At 41.6% G+C, this 20,563-nt stretch overlaps 2 protein-coding genes across 2 annotated transcripts; both read right to left on the bottom strand.

Annotated features, from left to right (window-relative positions):
- Window positions 1-3,944: 3,944 nt before the first annotated feature.
- On the bottom strand, window positions 3,945-7,217 carry LOC121544488. The gene is made up of 6 exons (XM_041854414.2): window positions 7,134-7,217; window positions 6,602-6,688; window positions 6,387-6,459; window positions 6,131-6,200; window positions 5,861-5,966; window positions 3,945-4,565 (listed from the first exon to the last, which is right to left on the bottom strand). The coding sequence occupies exons 2-6, from the start codon at window positions 6,614-6,616 to the stop codon at window positions 3,945-3,947; spliced, it is 885 nt and encodes a 294-aa protein (XP_041710348.2). The 5' UTR covers window positions 6,617-6,688; window positions 7,134-7,217.
- Window positions 7,218-11,949: 4,732 nt separating this feature from the next.
- LOC121544405 (protein transport protein Sec16A-like) lies at window positions 11,950-13,020 on the bottom strand. Its single transcript, XM_041854346.2, has 4 exons — window positions 12,689-13,020; window positions 12,527-12,583; window positions 12,322-12,422; window positions 11,950-12,220 (listed from the first exon to the last, which is right to left on the bottom strand). The coding sequence occupies exons 1-4, from the start codon at window positions 12,872-12,874 to the stop codon at window positions 12,178-12,180; spliced, it is 387 nt and encodes a 128-aa protein (XP_041710280.2). The 5' UTR covers window positions 12,875-13,020; the 3' UTR covers window positions 11,950-12,177.
- Between the last annotated feature and the right edge of the window lie 7,543 nt (window positions 13,021-20,563).

Below are 20,563 nucleotides of genomic sequence, written 5' to 3'. Positions count from 1 at the left end.
ATTTCAATGCAAGAAATTCATAATTCTGCATGAGTTGATATTATGCTACGTGAGAGGTTCAGTTTAATTGTCATAATGACTCAAGTAACATTGAAAGTCACCCAGTAAAATACTACTTGAGTAAAAGTAAAAGTATTTGGTTTTAAATATACTTAAGTATCAAAAGTAAATGTAATTGCTCAACAATACTTAAGTATTAAAAGTAAAAGTATAAATCACTTCAAATTCCTTATATTACGCAAACCAGACAGAACAATTTTCTTGTTTTTTAAATTTACAGATAGCCTGTGGCACACTCCAACATTCAGACATCATTTACAAACAAAGCATGTGTGTTTAATGAGTCCACCAGATCAGAGGCAGTAGGGATGAACACCTGTTCTCTTGATAGAGGCATGTTCCAGTGTAGCTCAGTTGGTAGAGCATGGCACGTGCAACGTCAGGATTGTGGATTCGATTCCCACGTGGGACTAGCTCGAGCAAAGTATGAAAATGAATGCACTCACTACTGTAAATCGCTCTAGATACAAATGACTGAAATGTAAATGAATTGGACACTTTTCCTGTCCTGCTAAGCATTCAAAATGTAACGAGTACTTTTGCATGTCAGGGAAAATGTATGTAGTAAAAAGTACATTATTTTCATAAGGAATGTAGTGAAGTAAAAGTTGTAAAAAAAATTGCAATATTAAAGAAAAGTACAGATACCACCAAAAACGACTTAAGTAAAAATACTTTAAAGTACTATTTAAGTACTTTACACCACTTGGAGGTTATAGGCCTACAGTCAGTGTCCGTATTTCAGTTACTATTCCATTTAACCTATATGAGTTTAAATGAGGAATATTCTGTTAATTGATGGAGCAGGCATACTCATGAGTGGGATATCAAAGGTGCATGCAAACAGCTTATCCCGAATAAGACCTTAAGCTGGATATGAGCAACTATTCGGAATACTGTGCACACTGTCATTATTTTGATGTATGGATGATTATGGTTAGAGTCTTATATTTATAGTATGTTGAGACAGGATCTGATAGCTGTTACATACAAGGTTTTTGTAATGACGTAATAAAAAAAATATATATATAATAATTGAAAGATGACCTTCAGCTTTTCAACAGAGAATATTCTTATGAGAATACATGCAACAGTGAGCTCACAATGTTAAAGGCCCAGTGCAGTCAATCACATACACGTTTAACAGATATTATTGCGGGTGTAGTGAAAAGCTTGTGTTTCTAGCTCCCAACAGTGCAGTAATATCTAATAAATAATATCTAGCAATTTCACAACAATAAATGCAGTTTTTCCTGTGTTTTGTATCATATTGTACAACAGCTAATGAAACTAACACTGTAAAAGTTATTTCCTGATAGTTGCTGGTTGAAAACACAATCTACACAGGACCTTCTAATCAGCAGGTTTTGCATGGTTGGAGTTTTGGCTTGCCTGGTGACATCACCAGGTGATATAGGTTTATATAGACCAATAACAAAGAGCGTTCCAAACCTCTGCCAATAACAGCTAGTTTTCAGATTAAATATTCCCCCCCTCCCAACTCAGACCACTCCAGTGTTTGTTACTGCAGTGTTTGTATTGACCTGCTGTGTGTTATAAAATTGAAAAATGAATAAAAACAAATGGCCATATACACCAATGCTTGTGCTGTGACAGACTGGAGATTCAAATTCTCACAGTCATCTTTCAATGCTCAGTGCTATTCGGAATCCTTGGGACGTCCTTACTCTAAACCCTAACCTTAACCCCTACACTAACCTTAACCATAACCCTTACCTAACCCTAACCATTTTACATTTCAACTTCAATGGGGTAAGGACGTCCCAAGGAACCTGGATTGCACGGACCATCTCTCAATTGTGCTCACTCGCCTTGGCCTTTCAGCAATTAAAATCAACTGAGTTAACCTGTGTCTACAATCACCAACCATGTGCCCTCTGAATGAAAGAATAATATTGTTTCCAGTCAAGCAGATGAGTTACATTTCCTGAATCAACCAATGAGACAATAAAACCAGTGTCATTAGATGGGTTTGTTGTGTGTCAAATATACTTGTCTGTACAGTATGTAACGTAAAGCAATGCACAAGCAATGAGCATGGTAAATTATGATAGAACACATCAAATTAAATTGAACATGACGACCCAAAGGAGAGATATAATTAAAAGATGATCTTTTAATAAATGTTCAATGCTGACGTTTTTTATGCTGAAAAATGTATGGTGAATTTGCCTGTTGGCCTGTTGGACAAAAAGAAAAATAGTTAACATCCGTGCTACTTCAGCCTTTTGCTATGTTAAAGTAAAAGCTCAGTTAATGATGAATGGATACATTTTGGAAGGATTTTCCAGATTCATACATCAGTAGGGTAGAGTGTCAGGTGGCACAATCATTGGTGCCATAAGGTCAAAGTGTGAGGGAGGGAGCAGGCCAGAGAGCTGTCGAGGAAGTGGTCCAGGCCCCTGGCTTGGAGGCTTTGAGTTGGTCCCATCAGTGTAATGCATTGTAGGGTATCTGCTGCCCCATAGACCTGCTGGTAGTGGGAAAGGTGTTAGCAGGAGATCACCAGGGAAAGCTAGGATTGGCTGACAGATTCTTGGAGTTAAACCACATGTAGTCTAAAACAATATTCACCTGCTTTCATGGAGTAAGGATTCACTCCTTTGGGGGACACTGCCAGGGTTCCCCTGAAATCCATACATCCCCATCGGTGGAGTTGGTGGTACAAGCTTGTTCTGTAAAACACATCAACACATTTTCTAAATTGTTAGTAACATTAGCACAGTTGAAATACAATGGTCTTTCACTGCTTTTTATTGAATGTAATTTAAGTGTATACCTCAGCCTTGGGCTCAGTTTTGTCAACCCATCTGTGCAGAGTTGGATCCCAGACAATCTGAGGAAGAAGATATTAGCAATGTGAAGCAAGCCAAAAATGAAAAATGAATAATCCACTCAATTGTCTCTACATAGAATATACTGTAAATAACAGGTTCCTTACAGATCTGTCTTTGTCCTCAGGTAGATGAACCTCCTCCTTATTAACTTTTCCACTCCCAAAGACCCAGCTGAGCCAGCTTCCACTGTTCTTGTGAACAGCAGGGGTCTCGGGCTCAGCCACCGGCCGGCTGCCAGTCTGGCACTGAGGGTTGGCCTCGGAGTGTTCTGGCTTGGTGATGGACATCATAGCAGGATGCTCAACATATCTAAGCCGGACATCTGTAATAAGTGGGAGAAGTCAGGCGACTCTGCTCATGTCACCATACAGAACAATCACTAGCTGACAGGTAGGAACGTCTTGCTCTGATACTCTGTTACAACCCAATCTTAACCTCCAAGCAGTCACAGGGATTACTGGAAGGTTCCTCAAGGATGCTGCGATCACATTTTTGTTGTTGTTTCAAAATCAACAAATCCCGGCATATTATGTGAGGGCTTGCAAATTTGCCAATCGCCGCATTATTTCAATGTAAATGTATTTCGGCATAAAACAGTCAAATCATCGCAATATTATCGCATAGAACTGACCCATTAACATATTACAAAAAGCACATTTACTGCATAATAAGGTTCAATCAAGCCACACGTCAACAAATGTTTCCCTTGTCAGATCATTTTCGCAAGAATTGCCGCAGCAAAATCTAGCATATTTGCCTGCAAATATCACAAAAATCCCTGCGATATCCTGGAGAGATTGACTGGATTACGAAAAGTATACACTCACTACTGTAAATCGCTCTGGATAAGAGTGTCTGCTAAATGACGAAAATGTAAATAGAAAATAGAGCTAAACCTGTTTTATGTAGAAAATGCATGAAAGTATTACAGCCATACACTCACATGAGCCATGCATACACATTTGGTCTGTCACAACTTATTCCCACGCTATCACAATGGCAATGTCTTTACTTATTAGATAAGGCTTAAATGACCTCTTCTCTTGGAATAGAAATCCACAGGTGGAGTACACACTCCACCATCCCATTTCCACAGTGGTGCCAACATGGGGATGATGGGAGGTGGTTGTGGATGATTGTTTCCATTCTCCACAGGGACGCTGGCTGTGGGGAGGATCCCCTCCCTCTGTGCAGGAACACTGGCCTTTGGGAAGATCCACTCCCTGTGAGCAGGGACGCTGGCTGTTGGGAAGATTCCTCCCTTTGCGCAGTGACACTGGCCATCAGGAGGATCAACTCCCTCTGTGCAGTGATGATGACTGCTGGGAGAATCCCTTCCCTCTGTGCAGGGACACTGGTTGATTGGAGGATCCCATCCCTCTGTGCAGGGATGAGGCCTGATGCTCGGAGGATCTCCTCCCTCTGTGCCGTGATGATGGCTGCTGGGAGAATCCCTTCCCTCTGTGCAGGGACACTGGTTGTTTGGAGGATCCCATCCCTCTGTGCAGGGATGAGGCCTGATGCTCGGAGGACCTCCTCCCTCTGCGCAGCAAAGTTGGCTTTTGGGAGGATCCCCTCCCCCTGACCAGCGATGTTGGATGTTTCCCTCCCCCCACTCTGTACAGCAACGTCGGCTGCTGGGATGATCTGCAGGTATAATATAGAACACATAGTAATTCCCTAAAATATCAACCACAATCTATAACATCATTGTCACATACACTGAGTGTGGAAAACATTAAGAACACCTGCTCTTTCCATGACATAGACTGACCAGGTGAAAGCTATAATCTCTTATTGATGTCACTTGTTAAATCCACTTCTCAGTGTAGATGAAGGGGAGGAGTGAGGTTAAAGAAGAATTTTTAAGCCTTGAGACAATTGAGACATGGATTGTGTATGTGTGCCATTCAGACGGTGAATGGGCAAGACAACATTTTTAAGAACCTTTGAATGGAGTATGGTAGTAGGTGCCAGGCGCACCGGTTTGTGTCAAGAACTGCAACGCTGCTGGGTTTTTCACGCTGAACAGTTTTCTGTGTGTATCAAGATTGGTCCACCACCCAACTCAATATTAGGAAGCTGTTCTTAATGTTTTGTACACTCATTGTAGATCAATGGATGTTCTTCATTTTAGGCAAATTCCGCTGTGTTTTGTATTTTTGTTTATTTAAAAAAATATGTGTTTGGAATGGCACTCTTAACTACAGGAGATGATGCTGTCATAAAGCATTTGATGTAAGTATGTAGGACAATTACCCATAATGCTCACTGACTGAACATTTAAAATTACCATGGCAATTATTGAAGCATTCACGTACTATCGGAAACTTGGAACCTCAGAGTTAAAATGAATATAGGTTATTTGCGTAGATTTTCCTATTGGTTGATTCTGATACTTCACACGTGGGAAAATTGGGATCAGAAATGTCAGAGTTTCCTAGTTCCGACTTGCACTTGAACGCGGCATATGGTGAGGGGCCTTCTATGATGTAGGGCAGGTCAGCAACCAAATTATTTTACTGTGCCCAGTCGCACACAGACTTTCATGGTCCCACACGTTGCCACCAATGGATTCAAAATGAGTAGCCTAACAATTATTTACATGGCCCCAGTTACATTTGCAACCAAATTATTTTTCGGAGAGAAATCAATAATAGTTGCACACAAATGGTAACAGTGAGCAATTCACAGTGAGCAGTGAGCAAAATAACCATAGATGGGAAGTTGACAATAGCTTATTAGTAGCATAAATAAATTGTATTTCTATGGTTGCAGTCCTCAAAGATTGAATTGCATTGAACTGAATTAATCAGATCCAATGATTTACCGCCCGTAGGGTGGGGTACCGGTAGTCATCATTATTATAATCACCATCTCAATCATTATCACCATACCATCATAGACTTATTCTTCTGTATCTCAGACTCATCTGGCACTACCTTAGATATGGCAGTCTGCAACTCAATACACTGCCCCTGCATGGTGTTCAGCTTCCCCTGCATGTGGTTAATGGACTGCTTAACATCGTTCAGCAGGATCTGAATCCTATAGGAAATCAGGTGGTTCAACATACTGAGGTGATGAGAGGCTTCAGACAATGCCCATTGGACCATCTGTAGGATTCTTTCTCACTTAACACCAATCTTATTAGGAATGTACCTTTGTGCAGAAGATGTTACTATAGTGTTATTTAGAAGAAAAAAGTGTACTTTGTCAGGTGCCGAAGGGATGACGGGATGTCTCCCTGCTCCAGTGAGCTCTGTTGGCAGGTCTTGTTCACTGTTGGAGGAACGTGAGCCAAATTAGAGGAAAAATATCTATGGTTGTTCAGCAATGAAACATTCATGGCATATGGGGGATTGTTCTTCCCTGGGAAAAGAATAACAACAGCTGGGGTTTACTTTCAAACTTTTAGATAAAGTGATACGATACAATCTTTAAACCCATCAGAAGTGTAGTGCTTACCTCCATGAAAACATTTATTTTGGGCAACATTGTCCCAATTTTGACCACTAGTTCCAACTTGTGATGCGCAGATCTTGATGAAACGGTCAAGTCAACATTTTGTTAGACATTTCAGAGATAACATTAACAATTGTACATGAGACAGTGCTTCCAGATATTGCAATCCCAGTTGGTCCTTCTGAGGTATGTAAAAAATCTGGTGTGTGAGTACTCACATGAAAGGTATCCATGATTCTAGATTAAGTGATAACCATCCGATGGGTCAGCAATGGAATGATTGCAGGCTACTTTATGTCTTGGGCCTTTATGAATCATTGAAATACAAGTAATATTGTGAATTTGTAATGCATAACTGCCATGGTAATATGGAATATTCCATCAATGAGCGTTCCAGTGGCCATGCTGTTTTTGGACTATGAGACCCTGGGCTATATACTATGATGAGCAAATAACATGCATAGATTTTGCATTACCCATTGAACGAGTCAGTGTCAACTGATTATTCGCAAAAATAGCAACTTTATATTCCTTCCTGGACACTGACCCGTGCAATGCGTAATGCATAATCTATGCTTGTTATTGTCTCATCATAGTATATAGCCGAGGGTCTCATAGTCCAAAAACAGCATTGGCCATTGGAATGCTCATTCAAAACAACTAACTTTTATGATTAATCACTTGACTTTAGTATTTTGAGTTCGGAACTAAAACATTAAAAGTAGGCTATATCTTGACGCATATGCTTACCTTGGACAAGCGTATCCAAAAGGCCTATCCAGTCGTGCGTGAAGATACCGTTAGGCAGATAAAACCGCAGGACCGTTTGAGACACTCTCGGTATTGTGAATCTGTCACACTGACGTAAAAGCACATTTAATTTATAATTCATACCGTTGAATGTCCTGCAAGCCAATCAGAATCGAGTTTTAAACAATAACGTGGGTTCCGTGGAACGTCACAAACATATTAGGCCACTTGCGTCACAGATTACAGTCGGTGAACATGGGTTTAATAGAATGACTTTGTTTTTCCCCAGAGGAAACTTCAGGGAAATCTTATTTGTCTATATGTATATGCACATCGTATTGAATTGAGATTACATTTACTGCAACACTGAAACTATGTAGCATAATCCTATGTGGATCATATGTCAGAATCATGGCACATGAAAACATAATGAAACTGACTGTGTAACAGTTGTTAAAGTACTTTGTGAATTTCACAATGTTCATATATTAATATAGCATGTTGATTTGTTATTATGCATGCCTGCATCCTGGGAATAGGAGAGTGTGTACTTACGTTTTGCCCTGCGTGCTCAAATAATTTTGATGCACTATGAGAGGTAGGCACGCTTTTTCTGTCGTCTTTAGAAAAGTTAGATTCCTTCAAGCACAAAGTCATACACACAGTGTTTTGTTCATGAATAATGTTGTATATTTAGAGTTTACTCATGAGTGGATGGTATTGTTAAGATGCAATTGTAATTTTTAGGATGATATTAACATGGTTACCAGCTAGCTAAGGTATTGTATGTGTGAACATGGCTAGCTCCTCGACTGATCCCAGTCCTTTGTATTGTGCGTCTATGTTGTAGAAAGAGGCGACAATGGGCAGAACATATTTGTGCTCTACAAATGTTTTGTCTTTTCTTTTGGATGCAGAGATAATTCTGATTCATTAAAACAGCCTGATCTCCGAAGTCCACGTCTATAGTCCCAATCAATCACACACAATGCAGAGATACAGCCGTGCAGTACAGTGCCGGTTATGGGGCCTTCTAGACCCGGATTCATCGTTGATCGACGTCAGCTCAATCACCGCTGCCCTGCTGCTCTAGAGACTCTGTTTACATCATTAAGGTACTCCTGCCGCCTTGTGGCAAAAAGCGAATCTGCAGTCTATATTCTCTCCTGTTTATTTCTTTTCTGAAAACGATGTATTGAGAGTGCTGTTTATGGTTAACTAATATAGAAGTGTGTTCATCAACAGAAATGTTAACATAACATTAGTGGTTTAGTGACATGGCATCTTTTAATGGTGATGATGAACCCAAATTCACTGCTGGGAAGGGGAGGTTTTTCTCATACCCTGATCAAACACCTGTAAAGCGTGTAGGTGCAGTAGGTTCCCCCATGTTTTGCTCCACTAAAAATACTGATGAAAGCCCTTCATCTAGTGTTAATCAAAATGCCCCTGTAGATGGTTTAGCTGAGCTGGTCACTCAGCTAGCCCAGGAAATAGGGAGCTCCATTAGGGAGGAAATACAGAGTGGCAGGTCCAGCACTCATGAGCCACCAGTAAGTACAGAAAAGATAAGTGATCATCACTCAGAGTCAGCAGGATATGTAGACCTCAGTAAAATGAAGTTCATCATGCAATCAGATGTAAAGGAACCTCCTACATATAGAGGAGATGGTACAGACAAATGCTCCATTCATGAATGGGAGGAGTTGATGAGAATATACTTGAGGAGGAAGAGATGTCCTGTTGGGGAACAATCGGATGAGATGATTAGTCGATTATCTGGCAAAGCAAGAGACATGGTAAAGATAAATTTACGCAATGAGACAACTGTTAATCCTAAAGAGAAGCCAGAGATTGTATTTGACATTCTGAAACAGAATTTCAGCGAATTGGCCTACTCATGCATGCCTTTAGCTGATTTTTACAATACTAAACCTGTACCCGGAGAGGCTGTTATGGAGTATTGGGTTCGATTGAACAAGGCCGTAGATGTTGCTGACGAGGGTCTTAAGAGACAAGGTAAGAAGATTGACAGTTACAACTCAGATGTCGTCATGATGTTTGTAACATACTGCCCCGACCCCAAACTGGCAGCAGTATTCCAATACAAGTCTGCTGAGAAATGGACTGCGAGTGAAGTACAGGAGAGAATGTATGAACATGAACGCCGCAGAAAGGCCACCATGTGTCATTCTACCGCTGTATCCTCAAAGCAAGTAACAGTACATCCCCAGACAACTCCATTTGAAGGCGGGGCCAATGCTGGTGCGTGCAGTGACACTTCTCTCACATCAAGCGCCAAACAAGATGGGCAGAGTGCAAGTATCGAGAGGCTCATTCACCTCCTTGAACGTACCTTAGAGAAGAGCATACCACCTGTTATGGTTTCACAGACACAGTCCAGGGCGCCATCTTTCCCCGCCCAGCCCTTCAGGCGTAGGGAATGCAGGGTTTGTGGCTCAACAGATCACTCCACTGTGATGCACTGTAGACATGAGAACCTGTGCTTCTGGTGCTTTTCCCCAGATCATTGGAAATCAAATTGTCCAAAACAGGGGGAACGCTATGCCAATCCCGGCGGTGAGAGACGCCCAACACAGCAGCAGAGAAACCCACTACAGCAGCAACCGTTAAACTGACACGCCCACGGGTGAAGGGGGGAAATGTGGGTGTTCAACTGTCTACCCCCAGGAAAGAATCTGATGATCTTGAGAAAACATATGAGATGTTGTGCTCTGATGCGAAAGAAGGAGAGAAAATTGTTATGTTAGGTTCACAAGAGGTTGAGGCTTTTTCAGATTTATTTTACACCTCTGTGTCTGTACATGGGAAAGTGCAGCTTAAGGGCATGCTTGACACTGGGTCTATGGCCTGTACATTGAGTGAACCTACTGAGCAGAGACTTTTGGAAGCAGGTGCCCTTCCTCAGCAATATCAGCCTCCTAAAGAGTTAGTGTTAGTGGGTTGTGGGGGGAAGAAGGCCTCACCAAAGTGTTTCTATGGGATTGATGTTAAAGTGCCCACCCTAGTTGTTCCTGGACAGCGTGATGATCTTATCCTGGGATCGAACGTCATTAAGCATCTATTGCATGAGATGAAGGGCACTGACGAATACTGGAAGCTAGTCAACAACATGGATGGCCAGACTCACTCACCAGAGGGTGAGCAGTTTCTGCAGATGATGACAAGTGTCACAAGATGGAAGGGACAGCAAGTTGATGGCAAGATTAGGACCGTGAAGCTCACTCAAGCTGTGACTCTTTTTCCCAAGACTGAACACTTAGTTTGGGGTAAACTTCCTAAAAATGTGGCATTGTCTCCAGGCAGCACTGTAATAGTCGAGCCTACCAGGTCAAAGGTCATGCCCAGAAACATACTTGTGGGTAGAGTTATTACGCCCATGTGGGGAGATGGCTTGGTCACTTTAAAGGTAGTAAACTGTTCAGATAAACATCTCACTCTAAGACGTAACATGAAGCTGGCCGATGTGTCTACATGCTTGGCTGTTGAGGATGCAACAATTTTTCAGGGCCTTCATGAGGTGAGGAAAACCCCAGTGGAACAGAAGCAGGATGACAATGGCTGCCACAACCTGAAACAAAGACTGTCTGATCTAGGATTAGGAGACATCGACATTGATGGATGCCAAGTGATTGACCAGTGGAAGGAGAAGCTTGTGAATACCATCACAAAATATGAAGACATCTTCTCAAGACATAATCTGGACTGCGGAGAAGCCAGGGGTTATGTTCACCGTATCCATCTGGTTGATGACAGACCCTTCCGCCTACCATACAGAAGGGTTCCGCCTGCTCATTACCTGAAGCTGAGGAAGGTATTAACAGATATGGAGGAAGTAGGCCTTATACGCAAGTCGGTTAGTGAGTATGCCTCCCCTTTAGTCATGGTATGGAAGAAAGACGGGAGTCTGAGGTTATGCACTGACTTCAGGTGGATGAATGCACGAACGGTGAAGGACGCTCATCCCCTTCCTCATCAAGCAGATTGCCTCGCAGCCCTTGGTGGCAGTGCATTTTTCAGCACCATGGACTTGACCTCAGGATTTTATAACATTCCAGTTCATGAAGAGGACAAGAAGTACACAGCCTTTACCACACCGATGGGACTTTGAGTACAATCGCATGCCACAAGGTCTGTGTAACAGCCCGGCCTCTTTCATGAGAATGATGTTAAGTATATTTGGGGACCTACATTTCTCAAATCTCCTTTGTTACCTAGATGACTTGTTGGTCTTTGCACCCACCGAGGAACCTTACACTAACTTTAACCATAACCCTTACCTAACCCTAACCATTTTACATTTCAACTTCAATGGGGTAAGGACGTCCCAAGGAACCTGGATTGCACGGACCATCTCTCAATTGTGCTCACTCGCCTTGGCCTTTCAGCAATTAAAATCAACTGAGTTAACCTGTGTCTACAATCACCAACCATGTGCCCTCTGAATGAAAGAATAATATTGTTTCCAGTCAAGCAGATGAGTTACATTTCCTGAATCAACCAATGAGACAATAAAACCAGTGTCATTAGATGGGTTTGTTGTGTGTCAAATATACTTGTCTGTACAGTATGTAACGTAAAGCAATGCACAAGCAATGAGCATGGTAAATTATGATAGAACACATCAAATTAAATTGAACATGACGACCCGAAGGAGAGATATAATTAAAAGATGATCTTTTAATAAATGTGCAATGCTGACGTTTTTTTATGCTGAAAAAAATCAATTTATGGATATGGGCAAATTCACTCTTGGTGAATTTGACTGTTGGCCTGTTGGACAAAAATAAAAATAGTTAACATCCGTGCTACTTCAGCCTTTTGCTATGTTAAAGTAAAAGCTCAGTTAATGATGAATGGATACATTTTGGAAGGATTTTCCAGATTCATACATCAGTAGGGTAGAGTGTCAGGTGGCACAATCATTGGTGCCATAAGGTCAAAGTGTGAGGGAGGGAGCAGGCCAGAGAGCTGTCGAGGAAGTGGTCCAGGCCCCTGGCTTGGAGGCTTTGAGTTGGTCCCATCAGTGTAATGCATTGTAGGGTATCTGCTGCCCCATAGACCTGCTGGTAGTGGGAAAGGTGTTAGCAGGAGATCACCAGGGAAAGCTATGATTGGCTGACAGATTCTTGGAGTTAAACCACATGTAGTCTAAAACAATATTCACCTGCTTTCATGGAGTAAGGATTCACTCCTTTGGGGGACACTGCCAGGGTTCCCCTGAAATCCATACATCCCCATCGGTGGAGTTGGTGGTACAAGCTTGTTCTGTAAAACACATCAACACATTTTCTAAATTGTTAGTAACATTAGCACAGTTGAAATACAATGGTCTTTCACTGCTTTTTATTGAATGTAATTTAAGTGTATACCTCAGCCTTGGGCTCAGTTTTGTCAACCCATCTGTGCAGAGTTGGATCCCAGACAATCTGAGGAAGAAGATATTAGCAATGTGAAGCAAGCCAAAAATGAAAAATGAATAATCCACTCAATTGTCTCTACATAGAATATACTGTAAATAACAGGTTCCTTACAGATCTGTCTTTGTCCTCAGGTAGATGAACCTCCTTCTTATTAACTTTTCCACTCCCAAAGACCCAGCTGAGCCAGCTTCCACTGTTCTTGTGAACAGCAGGGGTCTCGGGCTCAGCCACCGGCCGGCTGCCAGTCTGGCACTGAGGGTTGGCCTCGGAGTGTTCTGGCTTGGTGATGGACATCATAGCAGGATGCTCAACATATCTAAGCCGGACATCTGTAATAAGTGGGAGAAGTCAGGCGACTCTGCTCATGTCACCATACAGAACAATCACTAGCTGACAGGTAGGAACGTCTTGCTCTGATACTCTGTTACAACCCAATCTTAACCTCCAAGCAGTCACAGGGATTACTGGAAGGTAATATCACAAAAATCCCTGCGATATCCTGGAGAGATTGACTGGATTACGAAAATGTATGCACTCACTACTGTAAATCGCTCTGGATAAGAGTGTCTGCTAAATGACGAAAAATGTAAATAGAAAATAGAGCTAAACCTGTTTTATGTAGAAAATGCATGAAAGTATTACAGCCATACACTCACATGAGCCATACATACACATTTGGTCTGTCACAACTTATTCCCACGCTATCACAATGGCAATGTCTTTACTTATTAGGAAAGGCTTAAATGACCTCTTCTCTTGGAATAGAAATCCACAGGTGGAGTACACACTCCACCATCCCATTTCCACAGTGGTGCCAACATGGGGATGATGGGAGGTGGTTGTGGATGATTGTTTCCATTCTCCACAGGGACGCTGGCTGTGGGGAGGATCCCCCTCCCTCTGTGCAGGAACACTGGCCTTTGGGAAGATCCACTCCCTGTGAGCAGGGACGCTGGCTGTTGGGAAGATTCCCTTCCTTTGCGCAGTGACACTGGCCATCAGGAGGATCAACTCCCCTCTGTGCAGTGATGATGACTGCTGGGAGAATCCCTTCCCTCTGTGCAGGGACACTGGTTGATTGGAGGATCCCATCCCTCTGTGCAGGGATGAGGCCTGATGCTCGGAGGATCTCCTCCCTCTGCGCAGCAAAGTTGGCTTTTGGGAGGATCCCCTCCCCCTGCCCAGCGATGTTGGATGTTTCCCTCCCCCCACTCTGTACAGCAACGTCGGCTGCTGGGATGATCTGCAGGTATAATATAGAACACATAGTAATTCCCTAAAATATCAACCACTTGCAATCTATAACATCATTGTCACATACACTGAGTGTGGAAAACATTAAGAACACCTGCTCTTTCCATGACATAGACTGACCAGGTGAAAGCTATAATCTATTATTGATGTCACTTGTTAAATCCACTTCTCAGTGTAGATGAAGGGGAGGAGTGAGGTTAAAGAAGAATTTTTAAGCCTTGAGACAATTGAGACATGGATTGTGTATGTGTGCCATTCAGACGGTGAATGGGCAAGACAACATTTTTAAGAACCTTTGAATGGGGTATGGTAGTAGGTGCCAGGCGCACCGGTTTGTGTCAAGAACTGCAACGCTGCTGGGTTTTTCACGCTGAACAGTTTTCCGTGTGTATCAAGATTGGTCCACCACCCAACTCAATATTAGGAAGCTGTTCTTAATGTTTTGTACACTCATTGTAGATCAATCCCAAACATGTACATTCATTTGTACGTGTACTGATACTGTAAATACACAAATTACATTAATGTTATCTACAATATATTATAATACCGTAAGCCTCTTTGCTGCGGGGGGATCTCCTTCTACAATTTTGAGTGGATGTTCTTCATTTTAGGCATATTCCGCTGTGTTTTGTATTTTTGTTTATTTAAAAAAATATGTGTTTGGAATGGCACTCTTAACTACAGGAGATGATGCTGTCATAAAGCATTTGATGTAAGTATGTAGGACAATTACCCATAATGCTCACTGACTGAACATTTAAAATTACCATGGCAATTATTGACGCATTCACATACTATCGGAAACTTGGAACCTCAGAGTTAAAATGAATATAAGTTATTTGCGTAGAGCTTCCTATTGGTTGATTCTGATACTTCACACGTGGGAAACTTGGGATCAGAAATGTCAGAGTTTCCTAGTTCCGACTTGCACTTGAACGCGGCATATGGTGAGGGGCCTTCTATGATGTAGGGCAGGTCAGCAACCAAATTATTTTACTGTGCCCAGTCGCACACAGACTTTCATGGTCCCACACGTTGCCACCAATGGATTCAAAATGAGTAGCCTAACAATTATTTACATGGCCCCAGTTACATTTGCAACCAAATTATTTTTCTGAGAGAAATCAATAATAGTTGCACACAAAGGGTAACAGTGAGCAATTCACAGTGAGCAGTGAGCAAAATAACCATAGATGGGAAGTTGACAATAGCTTATTAGTAGCATGAATAAATTGTATTTCTATGGTTGCAGTCCTCAAAGATTGAATTGCATTTAACTGAATTAATCAGATCCAATGATTTACCGCCCGTAGGGTGGGGTACCGCTAGTCATCATTATTATAATCACCATCTCAATCATTATCACCATACCATCATAGACTTATTCTTCTGTATCTCAGACTCATCTGGCACTACCTTAGATATGGCAGTCTGCAACTCAATACACTGCCCCTGCATGGTGTTCAGCTTCCCCTGCATGTGGTTAATGGACTGCTTAACATCGTTCAGCAGGATCTGAATCCTATAGGAAATCAGGTGGTTCAACATACTGAGGTGATGAGAGGCTTCAGACAATGCCCATTGGACCATCTTTAGGATTCTTTCTCACTTAACACCAATCTTATTAGGAATGTACCTTTGTGCAGAAGATGTTACAATAGTGTTATTTAGAAGAAAAAAGTGTACTTTGTCAGGTGCCGAAGGGATGATGGGATGTCTCCCTGCTCCAGTGAGCTCTGTTGGCAGGTCTTGTTCACTGTTGGAGGAACGTGAGCCAAATTAGAGGAAAAATATCTATGGTTGTTCAGCAATGAAACATTCATGGCATATGGGGGATTGTTCTTCCCTGGGAAAAGAATAACAACAGCTGGGGTTTCCTTTCAAACTTTTAGATAAAGTGATACGATACAATCTTTAAACCCATCAGAAGTGTAGTGCTTACCTCCATGAAAATGATTTTGGGCAACATTGTCCCAATTTTGACCACTAGTTCCAACTTGTGATGCGCAGATCTTGATGAAACGGTCAAGTCAACATTTTGTTAGACATTTCAGAGATAACATTAACAATTGTACATGAGACAGTGCTTCCAGATATTGCAATCCCAGTTGGTCCATCTGAGGTATGTAAAAAATCTGGTGTGTGAGTACTCACATGAAAGGTATCCATGATTCTAGATTAAGCCAATCCTGTATGTGATAACCATCCGATGGGTCAGCAATGGAATGATTGCAGGCTACTTTATGTCTTGGGCCTTTATGAATCATTGAAATACAAGTAATATTGTGAATTTGTAATGCATAACTGCCATGGTAATATGGAATATTCCATCAATGAGCGTTCCAGTGGCCATGCTGTTTTTGGACTATGAGACCCTGGGCTATATACTATGATGAGCAAATAACATGCATAGATTTTGCATTACCTATTGCACGAGTCAGTGTCAACTGATTATTCGCAAAAATAGCAACTTTATATTCCTTCCTGGACACTGACTCGTGCAATGCGTAATGCATAATCTATGCTTGTTATTGTCTCATCATAGTATATAGCCGAGGGTCTCATAGTCCAAAAACAGCATTGGCCATTGGAATGCTCAGTCAAAACAACTAACTTTTACGATTAATCACTTGACTTGAGTATTTTGAGTCCGGAACTAAAACATTAAAAGTAGGCTATAGCTTGACGCATATGCTTACCTTGGACAAGCGTATCCAAAAGGCCTATCCAGTCGTACGTGAAGATACCGTTATGCAGATAAAAGCGCAGGACCGTTTGAGACACGCTCGGTAATGTGAATCTGTCATACTGATGTAAAAGCACATTTTAATTTATAATTCACACTGTTGAATGTCCTGCAAGCCAATCAGAATCGAGTTTTAAACAATAACGTGGGTTCCGTGGAACGTCACAAACATATTAGGCCACTTGCGTCACAGATTACAGTCAGTGAACATGGGTTTAATAGAATAACTTTGTTTTTCCCCAGAGGAAACTTCAGGGAAATCTTATTTGGCTATATGTATATGCACATCGTATTGAATTGAGATTACATTTACTGCAACACTGAAACTATGTAGCATAATCCTATGAGGATCATATGTCAAATGTCAGAATCATGGCACATGAAAACATAATGAAACTGACTGTGTAACAGTTGTTAAAGTACTTTGTGAATTTCACAATGTTCATATATTAATATAGCATGTTGATTTGTTATTATGCATGCCTGCATCCTGGGAATAGGAGAGTGTGTACTTACGTTTTGCCCTGCGTGCTCAAATAATTTTTATGCACTTTGAGAGGTAGGCAGGCTTTTTCTGTCCTCTTTAGAAAAGTTAGATTCCTTCAAGCACAAAGTCATACACACAGTGTTTTGTTCATGAATAATGTTGTATATTTAGAGTTTACTCATGAGTGGATGGTATTGTTAAGATGCAATTGTAATTGTACTTTTTAGGATGATATTAACATTCTGAATTCAACATGTGGTTACTAGCTAGCTAAAGTATTGTATGTGTGAACGATGGCTAGCTCCTCGACTGATCCCAGTCCTTTGTATTGTGCGTCTATGTTGTAGAAAGAGGCGACAATGGGCAGAACATATTTGTGCTTGTCGTAGTAAATATATAATGTTATAGCTTGGTCTGACTAAAATCTTGTGCACGACCCATTTTGTGTTGGGCCTTTGTATTCAATACAATGGACAAAAGAGTCCTATCTTGTCAGCCTTGTCAGCAGGTGGCCAAGGACAACACCCACGCCATAGGTCTCTCAGTTCTTCCAACTCACGAGTTCTTGCTCTGAGGACACACACACACACACACACACACACACATCATCACTGATAACACACACACACACACACACACACACACACACACATCATCACTGTTAAACACACACACACACACACACACACACACACACACACACACACACACACATCATCACTGTTAAACACACACACACACACACACACAAAAAAATCCCCTTCTCTTAGGCTGAACATCTGAAGACAGAGAACCCGACTCAGAGCCAATGCAACAGTGACACTAGCCTGGAGGTGACCTCGCCCAACTCATCAGGACCAATCAGAAGATCAGAACTACTAGATTCAACCTACTTCATTTTATTGTATAAAATGTCAGCACACAATGTTTTGGGGCTCTCTTCTGATATCTCCCTACGAGTTTGACGAACGAGTCCGTGCACGCTATTCCAGATATCTTTACCTCTGAATAAACTGCCTTATATTATACAATTATCCACCTTGTCCAAAAGTCTCTACTTGGTCTCCGTTCTCCAGTAAACTTGTGATCATCAACATGCTCTACAAATGTTTTGTATTTTCTTTTGGATGCAGAGAGAATTCTGATTCATTAAAACAGCCTGATCTCCGAAGTCCACGTCTATAGTCCCAATCAATCACACACAACGCCTCTGCCGTGCAGTACAGTGCCGGTTACAACTGCAGATTATAAAATTCACTGTGACACAATAAACCCACTGGGCATCAAAGTTGTTTCCAACGTGGAATAGAAGTTGAATTTACTTATGTGCCCAGTGGGAAGAGATCAATTCAAAATTATGGAATACATACAGTATTACAAAGAAAGAGATTTTAAAAAAATGCTTTGAAAAGACTCATTTCCCTGGGCCACCCATACGTAAAATGTATGCACTCATTACTGTAAATCGCTTTGGATGAAAGTGTTTTTTAAATGGCATATTATATTATATTATATTCCAGTTTCAAACCTCTGACTCTCACACATAATTACATTCTCGCGATGTTTATTTCTGGCGCGTTCACGTTTGTGGGATTTTGTGAAGCAAATGATGCACTGTTGAGCTCCTGGAAATCAGCGACATTGACGGGTCCAAATCGAGCAATAAGCTTCAAATTAAAAGTCCTCCGTTTACTTGAAACTTGTATATTTTCCTGTTTCAAGATGATTTATGTTTCTCTGATCCCATGGAAACCGTATTGGAACAACAGTGTCTGTCGTGTAACTATTATTTCAAAGTTCAAATCCAGAAATAGAAAAGGTCTCATCTACTGAAAAAGACAGAAAAAGACAGGAGAAATAATGAAATGTCAACACCTCCCCCACTCAATGATGAGCTCTGTACTGACTATAAAAGTGCAGGATGGCAAAGAAAGAAAACAGTCTTTCAGTCTTCAGGACTTTCCAATTGGAGGGCAGAGGGACACATAGCCTCACAAATTACTGAAATTACAGGCTAAGAATAGACAGAGAGATAGGCCTATGTGTTTGTCACGGTTTCGGCCGAGGCGGCTCCTTCTCCTCGTTCGGGCAGGCTTCGGCGGTCGTCGTCTCCGGAGTACTAGCTGCCACCGTTCGATGTTTCATGTTTGATTGGTTTTGCCTGTTTGTCACACCTGTTCATTGTTAAGTGTTCATTAGGCACCCTATTTAGTTCTCTTGTGTTTGGTCAGGTGTTGTGTGTAATTCTGTCAGGGTTGAGTGTAGAGGGAACGTGGAATCACACGCAGGACACAGAGATTCAAAAAACAAATGTTTTTTAGTGAAGTCCGACAGTACAAGCCAACACGGCAACAGGCCACAGGCGAAACAAACGTACACTGGAACAGTCCAAAGTACATACGCACAACGTGCAGGATTCTCTTAAACAAAACGAAATACAGAGAGCATAGAACAGCGGCCCCACATCTACACGTGACATAGAACAATTACACACAACACCTGACCAAACACAAGAGAACTAAATAGGGTGCCTAATGAACACTTAACAATGAACAGGTGTGACAAACAGGCAAAACCAATCAAACATGAAACATCGAACGGTGGCAGCTAGTACTCCGGAGACGACGACCGCCGAAGCCTGCCCGAACGAGGAGAAGGAGCCGCCTCGGCCGAAACCGTGACAGTGTTCATCTTATTATATTTATCCAATGCCAAATCACAGTGTCCCCGTTTGCAAATAATTACATCTGAGACATCATAAGGAATCTGAGCATGGTACTTTCAAAATGTAGGCCTACCTTTCCACCCCAGACAGAGTAGGCCTACACTCTAAAAATTAGGTGTTCAACAAGGGTTCTTCTAAGATCCTCACAGTTCTTTGAAGAACCTTAGGGTTCTTGGCACTGAAAATTGCCCCCAAAAGGTTCTTTCAAGAACCCAATTGGAGGTGGGGTTCATCGAGGAACCTCCTTAGGTGGTAGGGGTTCTTGCAGGAACCTAACTGCCCAACTGAAACATTTGGATTTGAATTTGAAAGGACAGAAGGTGCAGGAACTTAACTGAAAAATGTAAAGAGCTCAATTTAAAGTACGTTTTGTCCCTTGTATGATCTAAATTGATATTGTTGTATGATGATAACATCTATCTTTTCATATTTGTGCAAATCTTTCTAAAACAGAAAATGGACATGATTCAATGGATATCAATCAACAAAGAGGTAAGAATATGTATGCTATAAGAATATGTTGAAGGCTAGCTGTATTGGGTGCAGATGACTGAACTGCTCACTTCTATGTCGGTGTCTGCAGGTATACAGACGAGGAGGCATGCAAAGGTATGTCAATTGGTATTGGTGTGTTATGCAGATCACATTTACCATCCTCCTCCCTTACCTCTTCAATAAATATCCCTTAGGTCTCTACATTATGGACAAGGTATGTGTATGAAAACCATTATCAAAACAGTTTTTTTCATTCACATTTACCACAAAAACCAA

This window comes from Coregonus clupeaformis, chromosome 29 (assembly GCF_020615455.1).
Source record: "Coregonus clupeaformis isolate EN_2021a chromosome 29, ASM2061545v1, whole genome shotgun sequence".
Taxonomy (NCBI): Eukaryota; Metazoa; Chordata; class Actinopteri; order Salmoniformes; family Salmonidae; genus Coregonus; species Coregonus clupeaformis.
The sequence above is the reverse complement of the archived record's forward strand: the minus strand, read 5'-3'. Positions and strand labels throughout refer to the sequence as shown.